The sequence below is a fragment of the Biomphalaria glabrata genome, chromosome 13 (genome assembly GCF_947242115.1).
Source record: "Biomphalaria glabrata chromosome 13, xgBioGlab47.1, whole genome shotgun sequence".
In the NCBI taxonomy this organism is placed as follows: Eukaryota; Metazoa; Mollusca; class Gastropoda; family Planorbidae; genus Biomphalaria; species Biomphalaria glabrata.
The window spans coordinates 5,780,075-5,803,483 of record NC_074723.1 but is presented as its reverse complement, the minus strand read 5'-3'; the positions used below and the strand labels follow the sequence as shown (position 1 = coordinate 5,803,483).

General features: G+C 36.8%; 2 protein-coding genes across 8 annotated transcripts; one reads left to right on the top strand and one right to left on the bottom strand.

Moving 5' to 3' along the window:
* The first annotated feature begins 1,210 nt into the window (after window positions 1-1,210).
* Window positions 1,211-10,514, top strand: LOC106070431 (uncharacterized). 3 transcript variants are annotated; one of them, XM_013230339.2, is made up of 3 exons: window positions 1,211-1,347; window positions 3,739-4,899; window positions 6,150-10,514. In XM_013230339.2, exons 2-3 carry the CDS (start codon window positions 3,769-3,771, stop codon window positions 7,740-7,742), a joined length of 2,724 nt encoding a protein of 907 aa, XP_013085793.2. In that variant the 5' UTR covers window positions 1,211-1,347; window positions 3,739-3,768; the 3' UTR covers window positions 7,743-10,514. The 3 variants fall into 3 exon arrangements, with proteins under 3 accessions (XP_013085793.2, XP_013085796.2, XP_013085795.2); XM_013230342.2 differs by having other exon boundaries at window positions 1,229-1,333; XM_013230341.2 differs by lacking the exon at window positions 1,211-1,347 and adding an exon at window positions 1,579-1,714.
* Window positions 10,169-22,672, bottom strand: LOC106070420 (uncharacterized). Of its 5 annotated transcripts, none has more exons than XM_056008125.1 (8): window positions 22,654-22,672; window positions 19,458-19,538; window positions 19,214-19,294; window positions 17,892-17,942; window positions 16,646-16,911; window positions 14,147-14,371; window positions 11,794-11,846; window positions 10,169-10,321 (listed from the first exon to the last, which is right to left on the bottom strand). In XM_056008125.1, exons 2-8 carry the CDS (start codon window positions 19,501-19,503, stop codon window positions 10,219-10,221), a joined length of 825 nt encoding a protein of 274 aa, XP_055864100.1. In that variant the 5' UTR covers window positions 19,504-19,538; window positions 22,654-22,672; the 3' UTR covers window positions 10,169-10,218. The 5 variants fall into 5 exon arrangements, with proteins under 5 accessions (XP_055864100.1, XP_055864099.1, XP_055864101.1 ...); XM_056008124.1 differs by lacking the exon at window positions 22,654-22,672 and adding an exon at window positions 20,837-20,989; XM_056008126.1 differs by lacking the exon at window positions 22,654-22,672 and adding an exon at window positions 20,837-20,989 and having other exon boundaries at window positions 17,892-17,939.
* Window positions 22,673-23,409: the final 737 nt, after the last annotated feature.

The window sequence follows — 23,409 nt, the reverse complement described above, 5'->3', positions numbered from 1 at the left end:
TGAACAAATATATATATACTTCTTTGTGGAACATCCTTGTGAGTCAACATGTTTGACTTGTAAAAAGAGTATGGCTGTTTAAAAAAAAAAAACATCAACGTACAAACAGCAATGTCAAATAAATATGACGTCATTTTTGCTTTGAGCCTCGAATGTTAAACTGCGCCTACCAGAAAGAGACAAGAAAATGAGTCGGTGGTATAGCTAGCTACAATGTGTTGATGTTTTTTTAAGTAGAGAAATGAAGCCATATTCTGGCGCGTAAAATAAAAAAAGATAAACGTGAAATATATCATTAATTAATGTAAGTACTAGATCCACGGGCTTCTAATCAAATAGTTTAAGGTAGATTTCATTTAGTTTCTGTACCTTTTCGTTCATGTGGCCCGCGACACGAGGGTCGGCAATTAAAATGGTCCGCAGGTCGAAATAGGTCGAACAAGTTCCGACGTGCCACAAATTATTAAATTATAATGGCCTAAAAAAATAGCAGGTCTGCTACAAATTATGAAACTATAATGACAAATATATGGCCCAAAAAGTTCCGATATGCCACAAAAAAAAGAATATTTAATGGCTAAGACATCAAAGTGCTGATTTGATACAAAATGTCAGCTCAAAAGATCACGGAAATACCTAGGCCTAGGTTGTACAATAACTACATTTAGAAACATTGGTGAGAGACCCGCATGCACAACTGACTTGGAGTTGGACATATTTTTCGGTGAAAATTGTAACGACCTCGACCTATGAAACAATATCACAAGACAGACTCTGACAGACACACACACACACATTGGATGACACATAACCACTGGATCTTTCGCTTTCTCTGTGCATCTGTAAAATAAAAAAAAAATAGTGAGTTAAAAAAATGATGTTCTTGAAACAAAACAACAATCTATAACTCGATAAATCTAATCATTAAGTTTAAGACTAAATAGAGCTAGCTATATCTTCGCAAGTGGAACATCTATATGAAATTTGATAAGGGACTATATCTCTTCATTACTTAATATAACACCTAAAGAAATACATATATATAAAAGATCACTATAGATTAACAAAAACTAAGCGTTATCATTTTTTTTTTTAAATAGTGTTTTTTTTTCCTAGTCACATGATTGTCATGTTAGACATACAGCACACTACTGTACAACTAACTACCTGGACAATAAATGTTATTGACATAAGTTATCGGGTTTTCCCGAGGAAATGGTTCAATTCTTGGAAAACCCGAACGTTGCTCATTTCCTAGATAATTTATTTCTTAAAAAAAAAAGATTATGGTAAACACTCTATTTTATAGAACTAAAGTTTGCTGCTTCATTGAGTGAGTTAAACCTTGTGAGTATATCTGATCCTAGCTACTATTTCTCTATTACACTCTTAAGTGAACACATTTTTGGTGATAATGTACAGCTGTACTGTCATCTCATTACTAAGATCTAGTTCTGTCTATTTCTAACCACTAGACCTAGCTCAGCGGTGGGCAAACACAATTAAAAGCAGGCTAAATATTGAAAAAATAAACATTTTAACAAGCTACGGTGATTTTTTAAAATGAATTAAGTTTAACTGAATTTATAAATGTGTAAGTTATAATATCAAAATTAGGTCAAAATTAAATCTATGAGAATGTATGGTGTTGTCGATTTTTTTTTAGTTCGTCAAAATTTCTTTCAAATCGGGCGTAGTTATTCTTTGAACTAAGGTGAGCATTTAACTGTTTTATTACTATCTGCTCACAAATAGGTATTCAACTATAAATATTAAAATGTAGTATAACTTACCTTACCTTGAGATATTAAATTTGGAAAACTGAATACCAACAATTCCCTGTAGAACTCTTATTTGGAAACATTTAGAAATAATTGTTTGAGATGATTATTACATTTTTAATTTAAGATGCAAGTAAACATATCACTATTTAACAATCCGCATTGAAAAGCTTACTGAACTAATGACGTAACTATGATAGGAGGAAGGGTTGCAGATTTGAAAATCTCCCGGGCCCCCCCACTTAAGGGGCGCGCCCCAAATGATTTTTCGAAATTTTTTCTACATTAAATATTTTGCCATTATTCCATGTCGTGATGGCAAAATGCAAGGGGTCCCTAAATAGGTCAAGCTCGCGGGCCACCCAATCCAGAGCTACGCCATTGTACTAAATCTTCATCGATAGCATCTAAAAATCGTCTTAAAAACTCGCTAAGTATTGCCAAAAGTTATTGCCTTAATTTATAAACATGTCTTCGTTCACATGTGTGGTAGAGTAAATAATGATAATGGCTCTAGATTTAAGTTTTATTCTCCAGCCAAATTTATGTTCATTTTCTTTTACTTTGAAAATTAAAACGGTAAAACTAGAGTTTTTGACATGTAGTAATTCTTTTATCAGCGATACTCATTAACTGTTCAATTTCCAGGAAAATCGTTTTGTCTTTTTTTTATTTTATTTTTGTAAATGTTTTTCTTGTTAAATAAAATATTCTCGACATGTCGTTTGAAAAAGTATGTCAAAAACGTGTGTATCGAACACACTCGCTTGAGCTGACTTGTGATTGTAACCAATGATTGAATTTAAAATGAGGACATGCTCCCCTGTCAGACCTTGCGAAACGTATGATGTAAAGGTCGTTTGTTTCTGTGAACAACGGTTTAGGAGAGTATCACGTGGCTAGCCTAATGACCAACCGCTCTTACTTTTCCCTAATTAAAGATCCCGAAATAAAAATCACAGTCTTAACATAAATTCGAATTCTGGACTCACCGGTTCGGAAGCCAAGCAATTTACCACTCATCCACCGTGCCTCCTAGAATGAAAACAGAAATAAAATAATGACAATAAACAACAAAGTGAACTAGCTTTGTTCCGATATGAAGAAATGTGTACTTTGGAAGGTGCGCGGTAGCCGAGTGGTTTAATGCTTGGCTCAAGATCCTGGGGTCCTGGGTTCGAATCTCGTTGAAGACTAGGATTTTTTTTATTTCGAGATTTTCATGGAATAAACCTGATTGGTCTTTGTGCTGGCCATTTGACACCCTGCTCGTTAACTGCTGGTCAAAGAAACAGATGACCTTAACATCATCTGCTCCAAAAATCGCAAGGTCTGAAAGAGGAGCTTTACTTTTTTTCTTTACTCAGTGATACGTACACTTAGCCGCTACACACCTGGTCTTATAGGTAATAAGGCATTCAAGAAGAATTTGAAAATTTAGTGAACGAATTCCCTAATACAAGCTCTAGTAGATATATCTATTTTTATTGTTTTTTATTTTCTTCTACTACGTAGAGCATTTGCAATTGAATCTTTGACATTAAAATGTAAAATGTAATTTTTCTACAAAACAAAAATCTCACTAAATGAAATGGTGTATGAAAAGTCATGAGGCCAGTTATGGTCATCAAGTTTTTATTTCAATCAGCTGATGTTAGCTAAGAAAGTGTCTTTGAAATATAAATGATTTAATAAATATAATCCTAATTCTTAGCTTGATTTTTAAATCCGTCATTCTTTGATCAGTAATCATACAGATTGAGAATATTTGTAGGATATCTTATATATTAGAGACGTTACTTGAAAAAAAAAAGAAGATAATCACGTCCTACGCATGTCAATCAAGTCATGCATGTTAATCAAAGACTTAAACGCAGCTAAGTCGTTACTTTTTGCTATATTTTTATTTTTATGTGTTTTGCCTTTTAGTTAAAATATTAATTTAATATTTCTACAGAAATATTCAACTCTACTTAACCAAGATATAATGTCTCAAATAGCTTTGTTAACAATAGGATATCCTGGAAATGGGAAAAGTGCAACAGCAAACACGATTCTGGGATATGAAGCATTTTCTAAAAACAACAGCACTGCCAAGATAGTGACAGAACCCTCTGTACATACTTCTATCGATAAGACCATTACGGTTGTGGACGGTCTTTGTTTGATGGGGCTGGATGAAGACACACTGTTTGATGCTCAGACCGCGGTCCAGATGTGTGGTGGTTCTGGTCTGAGTTCTGTCCTCGTTGTCCTGAGGTTTGGTGAGAAATTCAGTGAGGAAGAAGCTAAACTTGTTGACGTGGCTCGAAATGTGTTCGGACCCAACATTCTGAGAGACTTTGGAGTGTGTCTTGTTACCCATGGTGACGACTTTAAGTACGCTGTAGAGGAAGGCGAAGAGGACAGCAAGACATTGGATGTTTGGTGCCAGAAGCAAAAAGGCAAACTCCGCGCCTTGTTCAGTGAATGCGGCAATAGATGTGTCATGTTCGACAACAGAATGAAAGACCCCAAAGAAAAAGGAAGACTTCTCAGCATTGTAAGAAATTTATCTAAAAGCGGATCAAAAAGATACACACTTGAGAATTTTCATAAACTTCATAGACGGACCGTTCCTATGAGCCACAACAAACAACTGCAAATGACATTCAGACGACGACTTGAAGAAATTCGAGGAAAGCTACAAAGCGATCCAAGTGCTTACGACTTTGAACGTATGTTAAAAGAATTGAGAGATATTTCAGAAGAAGCGACACAAGCCTTTCAAGACAAAGAATACATTCAAACTGTCATACACGAAGCCCAAGTTTTGACAAAGAGCATTAAATCTTTACAGGAAAAGTACTTTCTCCTCAGTAACGTAGACACGCAAACCAAGACTGAAGCATCCGGTCAGGCTACTGTTCAAGATTTTGATCCTCTTACTTTTGACACGGAATATTTCCGCCAAGTAAGTCAGAAAAAAGCTGATTCTGAAAAGGTCTATAATGACTTGCTGGAAAAAAACGTCCGTCAGTTGGATACAAACCATAAGCCACCAGCTTTGTCAGCTCAAGCAGCAAGATCGAAACATGAGGTCAATGCAGAGGATGAGCCAAAGGCGAAATCAATTCAGGTAGAGAGAATATTTTAAATACAGTAAATGCAGTGGGGCGTTCGTGAAAGGGTTTAGTGTGTGAAAATAAGTGGGAAAATGGAGCCCTTAGATTAAAAAAAAAAAGAAATTTAACTGTTAAAAAAAAAACTAATTTATTATATCACTATTTAGAAGTCGCTTATAAATTGAGTGTAATGGTACTAATACTTGATATTACTTTTTGTAGAAGCACTATGTCCCACGGAATAACTCAATTTCGACCCTATCATATTCATAGTACAATGGAAAGGGGTGCACCATAATAACCTTCAACCCATGACTTTGTGTTCTTTACTAAGCTACAGTACGAATCTATTTTTTTTTAAACAACTCATTTCATTCTCAATCAGATATAAAATTTTACCATGCTCACATCTACAGTATTTTGTGTTTCAACATCAGTGCCTGTATTGTCAATTTAAATATAAAAAAATAAAAATAAATGATCTTAAAAACTTGTAAATACTGTAAGCAACAACGGTTAAGCGGTAAAGCGCTTGGCTTCCGAGCCGTGTGTCCCGGGTTCGAATCCTGATAAAGACTGTGATTTTTTAAAATTTCGGGATCTTTGGGCGCCTCTGAGTCCACTTGACATTAGTTGGGGAAAATTAAAGGCGGTTGTGCTGGCCATATAACACCCTCGTTAACCGTAGGCCACAGAAACAGATGACCTTTACATCATCTGCCCTGAAGACCACAAGGTCTGAAAGGGGAACTTTACTTTATGTTAGAGAAGAACGAGTATTCATTCTCTGACGCAGCCAGTGTCGAGTTTCGTTAAAGGGAAACAAAATTCATCGTAGTCCCTTTATCAGTTTCCACTGAGGAGGTTTCAGGTGATGTGGCAGGTCTGCAGCAGTGCCGCCTCTGACAGGCAAAGAGAATGTTCCTTGGAATGTTAAGGGCCTTGAATGTATCTGTGAGGTCAATTGTTATTATCCCCTCTGTTGATATAATAATGGGGTATATTGTTATTTTGGATAACTTCCATAGACGCTTAATCTCAAAGCCAAGGTTCTCATATTTTCTTTGTTTTTCCAACTCAAGTTTTTCTTAAATTATGAGATAGTGGTACGGCGATGTCAATAATGGTAGCGGCTTTTTTCTTTTTTATCAATGAGCAGCAGATCTATTATTATTATTGTTATTATTATTATTATTGTTAAATTATTTATTAGCATTAAAATTATGAAGTCAAGACTTTCAAACTGTTTTTTTTTTCTTCACAGCCTTTAGATGATATCAGCATTCTAATTGTGGGTAGATCTGGCAATGGAAAAAGTTCAACTGGAAACTCTATACTGGGAGGTCGTGAGTTTCAGATTAATTCAGCCACTACGTCAACTAAGTCCAGCGTACAAAGTCAAAGGAAGAAGGTGGGAAATCTAGGTGTACTTGTAGTAGATGGCCCATCTCTGGAAGATGTCGCTCTGAATGCTAGCACAAACTTGGACGAGATGCTGGGAAGCTTCAAAGAAGCCCTGCAGCAGTGTGATTACAGCTTCAACGGAGTGGCGGTAGTGCTGAAGTTTGGACAAAGGTTCACAAAGCAAGAGAAAGACGCCATTGTGATGATCAAGTCCATACTGGGCAAAGAGGTTCTCAGAAAGTACGGTGTTTGCGTTATGACTTATGGAGATAACTTTGACAACGAGATGGAGGAAAGCGATCGCTTAGAATTTATTGATTGGTGCAGACAGCAGACAGGAGAAATCGCTGACTTATTTGAAGAATGCTCTTACAGGTGTGTCCTCTTCGACAACAAAACGCTAGATGACGAAGTACAATCTGTCCAAAGAGGAAAGCTTTTCAATCTTATAAATACACAAATTAGATACAGTGAAGATGAATTTGTAGAAGCTGAGAAAGACTTTAAAGAGCTGAGCATTCAGTGTGCCATTCCTCTTTTAGAGCAAGCAACAAACACCATACTTGCTCACGTTCGCGAAAAGATGCTGCAGCTTGAGCTAGAGGCGCCAAGAGACAGTGAAACTTACAAACGTGATATGGAGTCCTTGTTGCAAGCTTTACAGCAATACAAAACTAATATTGAAAGTTTGGGACATCATTCTTCTACAATTTTTCAGATTCAGCTAATAGATACAGTTCAACTTCAGATCAACTCAAAGCTCAGACTGTGTCAGCAGACAGAAGAATTAAGGCAACTTGACACGGCCAAACAAAACCTTCTCGGAACGCCATCCATAGGATTTGGGGCAGAGGAAAATGGAAGTTATCTAGACCAGACCACTGAATTTGTAGGGAAAACTTTTAATCGTTGGAGCTTATCTAACCAAAAAGCCCCAACCGATCGCCTCAAAGAAAAACAAAGCATGATACGAGATATAGACAGACACCTCAAAGTCGCCGCCAGACGAAGTGAAAACAACAAAGACTTAGATCATGAAATCGCTAAACTAATCGAAATGAAAGAAAAACTAACGCTTGAGGTACAAGCGGAAGGAGATCACGGGTTTGAAATGATTTACCCACATCCGGTGCAGAGCTCATCAAATCCAATGTATCCCTCCGCTCAGCGCACAGCTGGAAATGCAGCATATAATTATGGACAAGATCCACAAGGGCACTTTGGCTACCAAGCAAATAGTTCAGTTAGTCTTTATCCTGACTATTCTTACCAGGGCTATGCCCCAACAACGGGATTTGAACAATATCCACCAGGATACAACTCTTATCATCCATCTCATGGAAAGAAAACAAAGAGAGTAAAGGACAAAACTAAACGTTGGAAACAAGTAACGAAATTTTTGGGAGATATTCTTTCTTTTCCAAAAAAGATTCTTCATGCCTTAATACCGTAATTAAAACAAAGATTGCCTTCGGTTAAAACTTAAATAACGTTTGACAAATTTTTAATTAGCCGTAAAATAGTCCATACCTATATTACATTTAATAATAAAGATGTCAAGTCATCTAAAAGTATATTAATGAAATATTTCTAATGATCTATCAAATTTGATTCCACCTTGCACCTACCGCCTTTAGAACTATATATATTAACGGTCGGTTTTTACAGTTCCATGGTTAGTGAGTTTACTATACTGTAGTCTTTTTATTCTACACTGTGCAACAATGGTTAAGCTTTAGATTAAAACAAAAACGTTTGCTATCATTTTTTTTTTCAAATGAAGAATATTATCGCTTAGACAATTATCACGATAGTGCTCTATGCTTTGCTAGGTGAGATTTCGAAGAAAGATTTGCGGAAAGAACTTTTTAAAACGCTTATATGAACTCACTCTGTCTGTCTGCTTAAAAGTGTGTACACGTTATTTCTACTATATTCATCCTCGTATCAATCTATGTCATTGACATAGACAAGACATAAATCTATAAAATGTGTTGTGTTTATTACACTTAAATAATTGTTATCGCTATTTCTCCGCCACGCATTTCCTGGTCAATTGGATACTTTATTTATTGTATCTAAAAAACATCAATTAGTAAACAATTTTTTAATTATTTTTTTTTTTTTTACATTGAATGAGGGAAATAACTTTTACATTATTGGTAGGTATAGTTTTAAGGTCAGAGTTCTTCCCCTTTAGATAAGCTTTTTTTTTTAAAGGAATTGTTGATATATTCTTTTACTAGTGCGGTTGTATTTCATTACATTTTTAATAGTTGAGTAAACGAAAAAATTGATATAGAAAACATTGATATAGAAAACATTGATATAGAAAACATTGATATAGATCAGGTAACTGTAGAAGTGTATCTCGTTCGTCCTGCGGGATGCTAGACAATGCTTTTTTCGTTACCTAAACTATCTAGTCACATTTAAACATATCTTCTTGTTCAAGTTTTAATGAAATTGTAAGTTTACGTTTTGTAGCTGCACACCTAATGGTATAATAATACTAAGGCTTGTGTTCGAGTCCGGAGAGAATGAGGGATGCAGTATAGGCTAAATGGGTAGCAAAACAAAACTCCCGTGAGGGTGAGCACGGGTTAGCGAGAGTCCACCCATTGCACGGAGCGGAGTTGAAAGAGAGCCCTCTCGAAACTGTCGAAAATCCATGCACCGTTCCTCAAGGGACCGTTACATTAATGGCGGGTTCCCCCACGGTTAGCTTGGTACAGCATAGGAAAATGGCGGAGGTTTCCGGTGTGCTCGGTCTTCGGCCGTGTCTAGCCCATGCGCTCGGGGACCAGATGCATCGGAAATAGCAATGCTTTACATTGGCATTGACCTATGTCTCTTCCAGACAGAACTGTGTGTTCACACAGGTTTTTTTTTTTTTTACTGTTTGACGCGCAAACAGGTTTTTTTTTCAAACTTGGAGCTCGAAGAGCCTTCGGCTTATCTCTAATGACGATCAAACATTTTGACATCATGACTAAATATGTCCTCGGCAAAGGATTTTCTTTTGGTCTCAAATGTGTACATAAAGCTTAAATACGAATAGCACAAAAATAAGACTTACGTGTTTGTAAAGCATATTTTTTCTCTTTTAATTTATTCTTAATGTGCCTCCCGTAATACTGTTCTCTTATTTCCCCAACATTTTAGGTAAAACAATACTTAGCATTTAAATTTCTTTTTTTCGAGACAGCAAATAGTAGTATGATTTCGTGCCTCGCCGTATTGTAGATAAGAATAGAGCTGTCTTTTTTCTCTTGGCATAGATCTGGAATTTAGACCTCAAATGAATTGTCCGAGTGAATACAAGGGATTATTCAAAAACTTGTTGGATTATCAAATGTATTTTCGAGGATAAGTTTTTTGTTTTTTTGTATATATTAGTGTGTTCTTTAATTCACGGGCTAAGACATTATCTCCGTTCAAAGAAAAAAAAAAGTTTGAAAAAAAAGGGGGGGGGGTACCTTCAAAAAAGGGGCCAAATAAATGATTTAAAGTAATAGAAAAAGTGATACAAGAATTTACGGCCGAGAAATATGTGTGTGTGTGGAGGTGTCGGGGGCTCTTTAAATCGGGTCATCGCAAACCAAGTCAAAAGTCTATTTCAGTAAACATTATTATGCGCATGGTAAAAAAGGGGAGGGGGGACAATTGGAAATATCTGACCTGATTTTATGTTTCTGTCTTTTTAAATAGAATAATTAAGTAACTAAGATAACAACATTTATTTCTCTTTTTTTTTTTTATTAAACTTATTTAAAAATCTATAAACCATAAATTAAAATATTTCCGTATGAAAAGAATACATTGAATGTTGATACAAGGACATATACAGAATATTAAAAATACTAATTAAACAAGAAATTGTGTTTAAAAATAATTTAAAACGTGTTTATTTCATTGCATTAAAAATGTTAGGAATAAAAAAGTTTCGTAAAAAAAGTATCTTGTAGATTCTGTAAAATGTCGACCAATGGAAACCTCAGGCACGCATGTGTCAGGACTTTGCACTTGTTTCTGTAGAGTTCAGATATATCGTGTAAAAATTTAAACAACATTATACGAGCTATAAATGTAAAGTTTTCGTAAGATTATTATACACTTGTACAATGTACAGATTGCCTCCATTTGAAAACAACATTATATATGAGATTAATTTTGTGTTTTACCTTTTACCCTAGACCTTGAATAAAGAGCTTGTGTAAAGAAATGTTTTATTTTCATTTTAATGTTTTGTTTCCGAGTAACTGCTTATTATTCATTATAAATCGACGTGATTTCAAGGGGACGTTTTTTATTAGGACATGGTGGCCTCACTTTTAACCCAATGGTCTTGGGCTTCGAGTCATCGGCAATATAAATGTCACATTTTTACATCTGTTTGGACCTTTCCTAAACAGTTTATATAGGTAAATAAAAGTGAGTTTCCGTTGGCCCAGAGTTCAAAGCATTTTAGAGTTAACTCTTTCTCTCCTAACTGACGATACCAACATTGGTTCCACCAGAATGTGGTAAATAATTACTGAGAGAAAGAGTTAACTCTTTTTAATAGAACAATACAAAGAAGAATACGACCGGTTAGACTCGATAATTTGATCCTGAATATTGTTGGTCGTATCTATCTTATACCGTATACCAATGTCAGCCACTTGTGTTTGTGTATGTGTGTATGTGTGTATGTGTGTATGTGTGTATGATTACTAAATCATGTTGAATCTATCTTGAAATTTTTTAAAAATATATGTTTAAGTCTAAGCTAGTGTTTCCATTGTATCGATCTAGTTCTTTTAAAATGTACGCTTAAAATATTTCTCCCGCGCCCAATTTCGGATGAAGGTGAAATATTGCACAATTATTTCTTATCTTATCTTATAGAATACAGACGTTGCTTAAAAAAAATAAGATGATTACGTCCTACGCTTGTTCCTAGGTCAATCTAGTCATGCATGTTAACCAATGACTTAGAATGAAAATGATTTTTACCTGACAACACAAGAATCAATAAAAAATATAATTAAATAATAAAGTATTGGTAATTTATTATTTTGTTTGGTATGTCGAACAAGATTAAGAAACCACACTGGACTGTTGTAGTAGTACAATATGAATTAACCCCCTTTATTCTTTGAATGTCGCCGCTATGAAGTTAGAAGCTAATTTCTTTGATAATAATAAAACAGATGTCACAGCTTACAAATAGGTGATTGCTACCAGACAATGGAAACTGCAACAATAATACATAGAAATATTTCTATAGATATTAAAATTGAAACACAGCAATAAACTACATATAATCATTGCTACATATAATCATGGCATTCAGGCTGTTTGGTATGCGCTTCTAACTGTCGTCATACTGTCATCTCCTGACGTTTGCAGAATGCAGGACGTAATAATCTTTATTTCTGAAGGAACACATCAGCTGTAGTTATTTTTATTTTAATCTTTATGTAAATCACTTATTCCGGACAGAATCATATATACTTTACCTTTCGACAATATCTGGGATGGCGTTTTGTAAATTGAGCTGTATGCGTTGGCCCTAGAATGTAAATAATAATGAGGGATGTAAATGTACATGGGGAAATAATTCAGTTTTTTAATTACGTTGGTTAAATTGTTTTAAATTTTAACCTAAATGCAGATCTAGATTTTACGATGACCAGGCTGAGCAATTATAAAGATTTAACATTTCGGAACAAAACCAGTAAATTCCCACTTTCAGACCTTGCGATTCAAGGGCCAAATGGTGTCTAAGTTATTTTATTTTCACAGGCTGACAGTTAACAAGGGTGTCATGGGGGCTAGCACAACGACCAACCGTCTTTAATTTCTCCAACGTATGGCATGTTTTAGAAGCTTATATTGTTTTGTTTATTCTGACTGTGTCTATAGTCTATAGCAGGGGTTCTCAACCTGTGGATCGCGACCCCCTTGGGGGTCGATTGACGATTTGCCAGGGGTCGCCTAAGATCATCGAAATATAGATTATTATTGTCTATTCTTCTACTGCCGTATGTGTGTGTGGGGGGAGGGGGGGTCGCGGCAGATAGGCGGATTATAAAAAGGGGTCGCCGAGCATAAAAGGTTTAGAACCGCTGGTCTATAGTCTACTGTTCAGAGAAAGAAAATATTTGTAATATTATTACAAATATATAAGAAAATATTTTTTTTTGAAAATAAAAAAGTCTATGTTTGTACAGGAAAACAACCTTTTTGAGAAAAAAATTGTTATATCATAAGTCTTTGTGACAATGTGACAAAGTTTATTAGAGATTTTTATCTACATAGAAAAATGTTATTAATAGGGTGACCGGTCATTTCATCCCCGGTCACTTCATCCCCGGTCACTTCATCCCCTGGTCACTTCATCCCTCGGTCACTTCATCCCCGGTCATTTCATCCCCAATTAAATATTTTATATATAAATATGATTATGTAGAATGCTTTTTTGACTTTTATGACTTGTTACTAAAGCGTTTATAGTGTTTCCTCTTCCACTTTGTTTTCTTAATGAGAAATCTTATATTATATTGTATATCTGGGTGTGTACTTAGCTATAGTGCTTCTATTGGATGTGGAGGTTGTAATATCATAATATTATCCGGATCGAAGGCCAAGGTTTGGTGGAAGTAGTAAAAAATCATTTGAGAGATAGAAGTGCGATTACAATAATTATGCTCATGCCGCTGATAACTTAAGGCCAAGGTGTGGTGCAAGTAGTGGAAATCTTTTGAGAGATAGAAATGCTATTACAATAATTATGACCGTGCCGCTGATAACTTATCATCAAAGACCAAGGTGTGGTGAAAGTACGACCATGTTTCACTTTATTTTATTTTTCAATAGCTCTTTCTTGAAAATGGGCGCGTCATTTTTAGCCTTGAAATAAGGTTGTTGTTTTTTTCTAATATAAGGCTGAGTTCACCCATCCTCGTGATATCATGTCGCCTGTATAAGTTTTGCTTTAATTCCTTTTAAACATTAACGTGTTACAATTTTGTCATTTAAATAAAAAATGAATACATTAAATATTGCTCATTTCATGATTTTTAAAATTACAAATTGTTAGATAAAAATGATCAGATGATTAAAATATCAGTGGATGAAATGACCGGGGATGAAGTAAACAGGGGATGAAATGACCGGGGACGAAGTGACCGGGGGATGAAGTGACCAGGGGATGAAGTGACCAGGGGATGAAGTGATCAGGGGATGAAGTGACCAGGGGATGAAATGACCGGGGATGAAGTGACCGGGGATGAAGTGACCGGGCATGAAATGACCGGGGATGAAGTGACCGGGGATGAAGTGACCGGGAACCATTAATAGATATCTCTGTGTATCCAAAGTACAGACTAAAGAAAGTGAGAATTTATCAAGTTATATATAAGCTATGTATCCTAACTTTTGCTCTGCAGATTCAAATTATCTAAGACCCTTCTGTTTGTAACTCAAATTCATTTATTTACTTGACAACATACAAGTTCCATTTAGAGTTCTTAACCTTGCTTGCCTGCCATTTAAAGAGGTTCTATCCAAGGCAAAAGACAGAGAGGAATGGAAAATGACGGTTGGCGAATCCTGTGTGGTGCCCCAACGGTCCAACTTACTAAAAGATAGGTGAGGTGAGGTGAGACCTTGATTAGTTTATCCTGAAAATCTCCATATGATCAGACAGAAGACATACGTGAGGAAAGCAGCTATAAGATTTTTTTTTCTAAGTTTTAGTCTAGTTTTAGAAATCTGTTAGGTATATTATAGTCAACCGTCATTGTTTATTTTTTCATTCATCAATTAGCTTAAAAGCAAATTACACAATTAAAAAATGTTTAGCTTTACCTCCAAAGTACCCACGACATCTAGTTTGACTAGAGTTGTGATTAATGAACGAGTTATACCAAACATAAATGACGTCAGAGTTGTGTCCAGGTCTTGGCCTAGTCCAGCGAAAACAGCTCCATAGATTACAGGATAGTGACAATGTGGTAAGTCCTTTAGTGCAGACAGTATTGCTAGGTCCATATCTGGGTATAACATTAAGGATACTTCTCGAAAAGCCTTCCCCTGAAGTACACACATTTTAAAAGAGTGTGAATACATTTTGTTAATAGCTAGATCAGTGATGCCCTAAATACGGCCCGCGGGCCATATCCGGACGCGACGTTGTTTGTGTGTCGATATTAAGCCAACATATTTTATTTGTAAAGAATGTATTGATGTTTTCAAAAACAACATATAAAAGGCTTTATAAAACGAATCTGACGACTTTCTTGGTTTGAGTCGCGAATAAAAGATTGTAAAATTTTTTAAATCCTAGATTGTGGGGGTTGATGGGAATATTGACCAAATAGCGACAAGAAAATGAGACGGTTGTAAAGCTGGCTAAAATGCTGTTCATATTTGAAGTAGAGAAATGAAGCCATTTTCTGACAACTTCAAATATCACATTAATTAATAATTTCAGGTCAATGTCAATTCTTTTTTTTTTGTACCTTTTCGTTCAAGTGGCCCGTGAGATGAGTGTCGGAAATTAAAATGGCCCGCAAGTCGAATTAGGTTGGGCATCACTGAGCTAGATGATCAAAGACTCAACAAACACTTTGAGTGATCAACAAAAACGAAAGGTAGTTTAATGGTTAACAAGTTGCATTCCTGGCTGCCTCCATATTGCATGGAACCATAACAAACTATAAAACGCAAGGGAGACTACTCCAACAAATAATCATCATTTTAAGCATTAGACTTAATATTCTTAACTAACTTAACTAACACATTTAATTATATTTTAATTACTATGCTAATCTGTTGGTGTTTATGGTGCGCACTAACGCACCGTTCAAAACTGGACCGAAACATACAATGTTTGGATAGAGAGAGTTGACTTCCGCCACAAGTAGTGAACGAAACAAAGCCAGGCTCGCTCCACTTGCCGTAACACGAAGACAATCGTCCAGTGTGTTACTCAGGCAACTGAGACATGGTGGAGGTGCTCTGTGGTTTTGTCTGGAAAGGGAGGTATCTGAAATAGCGGAAGGATAGTCCCTGAGAGTAAAAGCATTCCTTTTGTGTTGGGAGAGCATCCTTTCCTGGGACAACCTTGGAAGAGCATCCTTTCCTGGGACAACCTTGGAAGAGCATCCTTTCCTGGGACAACCTTGGGAGAGCATCCTTTCCTGGGACAGCCTTGGGAGAGCATCCTTTCCTGGGACAACCTTGGGAGAGCATCCTTTCCTGGGACAACCTTGGGAGAGCATCCTTTCCTGGGACAACCTCAGAGAGAGAGATGGGTCTGTGACCTTGTGGAAATAGCAATAGGAGCGTCAGGGGCGACATCAGTGAACTGTAAACAGAGTACTAAAAACAGAGGCGTCACTTGTTAACTGTGAACAGAAAACTGAAAACAGAGGCGTCACCAGTTGTGAACAGAAAACTGAAAACAGAGGCGTCACCAGTGAACTGTGAACAGAAAACTGAAAACAGAGGCGTCACCAGTTGTGAACAGAAAACTGAAAACAGAGGCGTCACCAGTGAACTGTGAACAGAAAACTGAAAACAGAGGCATCACCAAAGAACTGTGAACAGAAAACTGAAAACAGAGGCATCACCAGTTGTGAACAGAAAACTGAAAACAGAGGCGTCACCAGTGAACTGTGAACAGAGATGACATAGACTGACATTAATGTTGTATTTTCATCTTTTCAATTTCATCGGGTAATTAAACATTGTCATCATCTATAACTCCATTTCGCCGAGTCTTAAAGTTTTATGGGTTGTTTTTTTTTGTTGTTGTTGTTATTGTTCTTTGTTAGCTGAAAATACTTAATCTATTAAAGATTCATATTGAGACCAGTCTACACTGACATTAGTTGGGTTAAAGTAAAAATGGTTAGTTAGGTTTTGTTGTTTTTTTTTGGGCCACATGATAACTTCGTAAAATGTCAGCTATTGAAACTAATGAATTTATCATCTAGTAGTTTGAAAAAAATGATATCACGTTTAATTAAGTACCTTTTTCAGACCATGCGATCAATGTGACAGATGATGTACATGGTCATGTGTATCTGTGAACGACGGGAAACGACGGTGTCATGTGGCCAGCACAACGACCAACCAACTTTACTAATGTTAACTACCCTTTTGAGTTGGGCGGATCCAAAGACGACTAAAAATGCAGAAGTTCAAGATCCTTACCGACACCTAGATTTGAACCCTAGACCCATCGGTTCGGAAGCCGAGCTTCACCCTTCAGCCCCCACGTTCTAAAATAAGATATTTAAAAAAAAAGCTCATTAAAAAACCATTGAGTCTGCCGGTCTCTATCGACTTTAGTTCACTGACCTGTCGACTGCTGGCTCGCCGTACCGTATGACTAGTAGACATCGCCTCACACAGCTTGTCCATATGTACAAGCTCATCTGTTAGATCATAGGTCTTTATTAGGTTCACCTGTATTGATTCTTTATCAATATTTGTCTGTTCCAGACCTATCACCATATCCTTGCAAGATCTTACATTTGTATTGTCAATACTTGGTCTCCTATGTAGTTGAACAAGTCTAGAGGCTGTGATATACGCTGACTTGATCAATGGAAGATTGAATGAGGCTGAAATTTAAAAAAAAAAAAAATAATTAACATATATAGATGCTAAAGTCATTCAAGTGAAAACAACTTAAGACATTTAAATAACTATAACTGGCATAGTTGTGTTCAGTATGTTCGTGCATGTGTGTGTTCAGTGTGTTTGTTTGGATGACTTATTTCAAGTGTTTCTAGTGTATTCTCTATCCTAAGATTTCTATCTGACGTGGTACAAAGATAAGATACAAAGTGGGCAGGCTTCGAACCAGTAACCGTCGAGAAGAGGAGTGGCGTAGCTAGGATTTGCCCTCATTTGGGAGCCAGGGAGGGGTTTGACCTCTTTGGGGGCTCCTGCATTTTGCAAAATATTTAATGTAAAAAACACTCATTTGCCCCCCCCCCTCAAGTGGGGGCACTGGGGGATTTTCAAATTCTCCCCCTCCCTCCGCCACCCTGACTACGCCTCTGCTAGAGAGCGTACCACAAGACTAGGCAGCAATCCAATTCACGTTACTATATAAATGAAATAGTATGAATTGACGTCATTGTGGCTTACTTAGGGTCTTTGGAGCCAAAATGAGGCAGCTCGTTGTCATCACTTCCAGACAAAACATAACAACTAATATTTTTTATATCGAGATGTATTTGATCGTTATAACGGACTTCAATGCCAAGGTCGACAATGACAATCGCGAGGGCATGAGAAGATCATGGGAAAGTAGAGTACAGGCCAGAATGTTACATCGGTGTGTCAGGGCGTCTTTTTTGGTTTAACTCTTTCTCTCCTAACTGACGATACCAACGTTGATTCCACTGGAATGTGGTAAGTAATTACGGAGAGAAAGAGTTAAAGCAGACCGATAAATCGACATCTCGCGTTCAAAAAGATAATACACAGGGAAGGAAAGCTTAATGCCCCTGAGCGCTAGAGGCCCAGCGTGACTCACACCACCCGCACATTTCTAGGTACAACTCTGTGACCTCATAATTTAAATAATTGTTACCTGAATTCTCAAGAATGCTTATCAATGCGTCATTTAATCTTTTGTCGTCTGCTGCAAGAGGAGTTGGAGAGAAGGGGAAACAACAAAGAAAATTATTCAGTTCACGTGAGAAGACAAATATAATAATAATAATAATAATAATAAGGCTTGTCTTTGAGTCCGAATATTAATGTACAATGCAGTACTTCCCGTGACAAATATAACTTACGTATAAAATTATAAGATAAAATTGTTAAATAAACATTAGGTACTAAAAATGAATAAGCCTGTAAACTCAAATTTCCATATAGAATTTTTTTTTTTTTGGAAAGGCTAGTTTTATACTATACATATGCTCACAACGGTACAATAAGGTTGCCTGGTCGTGCGGTTTGCGCGCTGGACTGTCGTGCGGACTTATCGATGGTCCCGGGTTCAAACCCTGCCCGCTCCCATCCCTCGTCGTCCTGCGGGAGGTTTGGACTGGAAAGTAATACGAAACATGTCAAACATTTTACAAACAAACATGAGTGTGAAAAATGGTATCAATACATTTTTCATATTTTGAAAAGCATAAACCTGAAATAGTATATGATACTGATGAATGTATGTATGTGTGTTTAATCTATTTTTACTTACAAATGTCAGTTGGAACGTGGCGCAAATAGCCGGAAGTGTGTTCGTTTTTAAAGAAGAAGAGACCAGCATGTGATATATACCATGAAGTGTAATAGTGTCTTGAGTTTTGATCGAGTTGTTATGTGTCTGATGTAATTACAGCTGAACGGGTTTCACTTAGTTTTGGAGAGACACTAAGGTAGTTTTTCGAGAGCTATTGAAATATTGATAAAGTAGAAAGCTGTAACATGGGCTCAATATCATCTCAAATATAATGTTACGAGAGACGTAGAATACTGAAAAAATGGCATTGAAAGAATCGTTCGAACACGGAACCATCGAGATTACAGCCCAGAGCGCATACCACACCACCAATAAATGACATGGTCGAGGGAGAAATGGATCCGCCCCAATAAAAAAAAAAAGGCGACAAAATGTCCTCAAGCAGAACTACCAAAGAAAAGAGCTCTCACACAGACGTAGACATCTTTCTGGTTGTGCTTCTTTATCTCCTGTTAACCTGCTAATGATAATGATTGGAAGATGAAAAAGTTAGATAACAGACCATTCGATCTATAGAACAGATGATGTAAAAGTCATCTGTTTCAATGTCCCATGCACAACTTCCAACCGCCTTTTCTTTCCCCAACCAATGCCAGGTACCCAAAAGAGTTGAATAAATTACAGGGGCATTAAGTAAGTGAAGTTAATGTCCATGCACTGACCTTTTTTGACCTGTTTATTTCCAAAGTATTGCACAAAAGATTCAAGCCCTAAGCTATGAACAAATCCACCAGTAGGAAAAGCTGTGGAAAAATGAATTCCAGACGTAATGAATAGTGCACGAAGCAATTCTTAGTAACATAGTAACATATATTTATTTATTTTTTTTAAAGTAAAGAAAATACTGAACAATATTACTTAAACATTTTTACAGATTAAAAAAATGATGATATGCGCAATACTCACCACTATCTGTTAATTGTAATAACATCAGTAACTGATTCGCATCCATCTTTGTTGCCACACTGAATAGCTGATCAATTGTTACTGTTTTTTAAAAAATCAAATTCGAAGATTATTTTAAGTTTTTTTTTACCATAGCTAATATTGGAAATTATAAAACTTTTTTAAATTATTTGTTAGTTATAAAGAAAAATGGTTTCAATCCTTATAATTTTCAGGAGTCTGTCATTAATCTACAACACATCTGATCACATTTATTACACAATGAAGGGAAATTTCTCGGCAGGTCTAGGAAGTTTCAGGAGCACATTTATAGTAAAGGTGAAGAGTAGCATAGCTGGTTATTGATTCCAGTTGAAATGAATCTGCATCATAAGTCAACAGGTGTGTGAAGCTGTGCTAGACTTTGAGAGGCAGGAGAAATTAAAAGATGCCTAGTGGAAAGGGTTTATAACTCTGTAGAAAGTACAATAAACCTACATGTACAGCAGTGTTTCCGATATACGTTTATTGTATTTCCTATACTCAAAGATGGATTTCATTATCTTATCTTATGTTATATAATACAGACGTTACTTCAAAAAAGTAGATGATTACGTCCTACGCGTCATGCATTCAGTCATGCATATTAACCAATGACTTAAATTCTTCCAAGTCACTGGTTTTCCTGGCTGGCTCAGGCAACCCATTCCATGCTCTAATAGCACTAGGGAAGAAGGAGTATTTGTACAAATTTGTCCTAGCATATGGGACGAGGAATGTGCCTTTATCTTTGTGTCTTTCAGAGTATTTGATTATGTTGTCTCTTGTCCTTTTTACTCACAAGTAATCAACAATTACCAACACTATTGTAACTACAATGATGGTAGACATCAGACTTTCACAAACTACAACCAGAAACCATGAAAACGCATAAACTCTGTTTCACTATATGATTCTTATCTGTAATAAACTTAACTTTCGTTAAAGTTGAATCTATGATACAATACAATAATGTATCTGAAGATACTTCCTTGTAGACAGATTAATTAAAGCGACATCCTGACCTACATTTTTTGGGGCGGGAAATGACTAATTACTTAATAAAGTCTTAGTGAAACATGTGGGGATTAAGGTGTACTGATTACTGGAACTCTGGAACATTAATGTGTATGATTGTATATGTTTAATAAGATTTGGATTTTTCGCACATCGGTACAATTCAGGCCTTATCGTGGCTTGTATATGTTTACGTTAGAGTGTGTTCGCGCGTGGGGTGTATATGGGGTGTGTGAGATGTGTGTGGGGTGTTGATGATCTGGATGTGTGTGGGTGTGTATGTGTTTAGTTTGACTTTGTTTTATTCAATGTGCACTCTTAAAAAAACAAAAACGTCTACTTACATTCAAAGCAGTTCAAGCAGACGATATCTACGTCACTTACAGCTGTGTTACCGAAACATGACTTTAACTTTCCAAGTAACAAATGACCCGTGTCAAGGCTCAGACAAGGTGAAGGATGAAGCCTCACACGTTCAGAATTCTAAATCTTCACGAAATTGTTTTTTCTTTTCTTTTTTTTTCTTTTGCGCACAATTATTGTTAGTTTGTATATTTGTTGATTGTATCAGTGGATATCGTTTTATTTCACAATTTGAACAGATCTAGAAATAGACTAGGGTATGGTCACTAAGTAATAATGCGCTTGGCTTCCGTACAGAAGCGTAGCTAGGGTAGGGTAAAGGAGGGGGGATCCGAATATGAAAATCTCTCCTGGCCACCCACTTCAGGAGGGCCCCAAATGAGTGTCCGAAATTAGTTTTTTATTAAATATTAGACCATTATCACATGTGATGATGTTGAATGTTAAAATGCAGGGGCCACCCGGGCCCCAAATCCCTAGCTACGCCACTGCTTCCGTACCAAGGTGTCTCGAATTCTTGAAAAAATTGGGATATAGAACTTCTGAATTCTTAGGACGCTCCTACATAAGTGCTGATGGTCACTTTACATACTTTGGGAAATAAGGTTGGTTGGTCGTTGTGCTGGCCACATGGCACCCTTGTTAACAGTTGGCCATAGAATCAGATATGTTTTACGTCATCTGCCTCCATAGAGAGTTATAAGGTTTGAAAGTTGAAATAAAGCATACAATGAAAATACGTTTAAGGTTGATAGTGATTTCCATTACCAGACAGACAGACAGACAGACAGAATGAGTTGATATAAGCTTTGTAAATACCAAGACGTATTGTTATTTTAATTTTTTTGTAAAATGTTTGACATGTTTCGGATGTTCCTTCAGAGTGTACGATAATCTACTTCCTAGTCCAAACCTCTCGAAGGATGACGGCGGATGCTATCGGGCAGGGTATGAACCGTGGACCATCGAAACGACCAAACGACAGTTCAGAGCACATACCAGTCAATGCCATAGTAATAGTGAACCTTCAGGGAGAAATAAACAAAACCTAGCGTCTCATAAAGTTACATTCGTCGTCCTCGCCCCTGAGTGTCTCACCATCTCACCTTGTAGGCTAGACAGAGGCGTACACATCTCTTGTCACGACAATGACCTCCTTGGGAAAGATTGATATCCCTGTCCCACGTGACTACATGAAGGTCTCAACGGGACTGCCCTCGTACCTGACTGTTTTCGTACTAAAAACATTGGAATGTACTGTGTGACTAAATGCGTGCGACTAAAAAGGCGGAAGTTTTACGAGGGGAAAGAGAACTATTTAAATAATAGTGTAGGGCGCCGTCCTGTAGTGTGGAGCGCCCACTAGATGTCATTACCTTTGTATAATTGAGCTTAAGACTTTACTTTAATTAAATTTTTACATAAAGTTTAGTGTTATTAATGTCACGGGCCATCTTCCTGTGGGGTCTATACTTTGAAATCACAAGGAAAAACTTAGTAGTACAAAAAGGTTGATGGCATAGATCTTTGAGGTGTCAGAAACAAAATATAATATAGCAGTCACCTAATATTAGAAATTAATAATCCTAGCGTAGGTTTTCTTAAGTTTTCCAGTTCTTCAAACCCGAAAAAAAAATATTCTTTCTGTTTCATTAATTTATTTGTTTGGTTAACACACTGATGCTTTGCCTACGGCCCGCGGTCATATCCATGCTTTTATCAAGACATTCCTATTTAAAGGAGGAATGTAAAAGTTTGAAAAATAAATATAAAGTAATTTAATAATATTTTAATATACCTTCGCTCTCTTGTGTTTCTATATAAATGAAAAATCGTCGATATCAGGGTATCCCATTGTGTGGTCTCCAACACATCTATATAATCACTAAAATTCTCAATTTTATATAAAGAACTGTTCTACTGTAGCTGGTGAACTTCTCATTAACTGATATAGAGGAAATGGGGGGGTTGACAGTTCTGTAACAGGTGTTAAAACTGGAAACAGGTGGACGGTAGAATACATAAAATCAATAGAAGAGTTCTGGAATATTACTAGCGTTTCTTTCCGAAACCTGGCCCTGTACAATAATGTTTGATGGTGAACACATTGGAGAAATGGTGAGCTAATGAAAAAAATTAAGGTCTTAAAAAGTGAGCCCTAGAGAGAAAGAGAGAGAGAGAGAGAGAGGGAGAGAGAGAGGGAGGGAGAGAGAGAGGGAGAGAGGGAGAGAGAGAGAGGGAGAGAGAGAGGGAGGGAGAAAGAGAGAGAGAGAGAGTGAGAGAGAGAGGGAGAGAGAGAGGGAGAGGGAGAGAGAGAGGGGGAGATAGAGAGAGGGAGGGAGGGAGAGAGAGAGGGGGAGATAGAGAGAGAGAGAGAGGGAGGGAGAGAGAGAGAGGGAGAAAGAGAGGGAGAGAGAGAGAGGGAGAGAGAGGGAGAAAGACATGGAGAAAGAGAGAGAGAAAGCGAAGGAGAGAGAGAGAGGGAGAAAGAGAGTGAGAAAGAGAAAGAGAGGGAGAGAGAGAGAGGGAGGGAGAGAGAGAGAGAGAAGGGGAG

Coding starts and splice junctions, on each gene's coding strand:
- LOC106070431 (XM_013230339.2), top strand. CDS start 3,769: ATGTCTCAAATAGCTTTGTTAACAATAGGATATCCTGGAAATGGGAAA. Junction 4,900..6,149: donor CAAAGGCGAAATCAATTCAG/GTAGAGAGAATA, acceptor TTTTCTTCACAG/CCTTTAGATGATATCAGCAT.
- LOC106070420 (XM_056008125.1), bottom strand. CDS start 19,503: ATGGATGCGAATCAGTTACTGATGTTATTACAATTAACAGATAGTG. Junction 11,847..14,146: donor ATGTCGTGGGTACTTTGGAG/GTAAAGCTAAAC, acceptor TTTACATTCTAG/GGCCAACGCATACAGCTCAA. Junction 10,322..11,793: donor ATCCCAGATATTGTCGAAAG/GTAAAGTATATA, acceptor TGAACTCTACAG/AAACAAGTGCAAAGTCCTGA.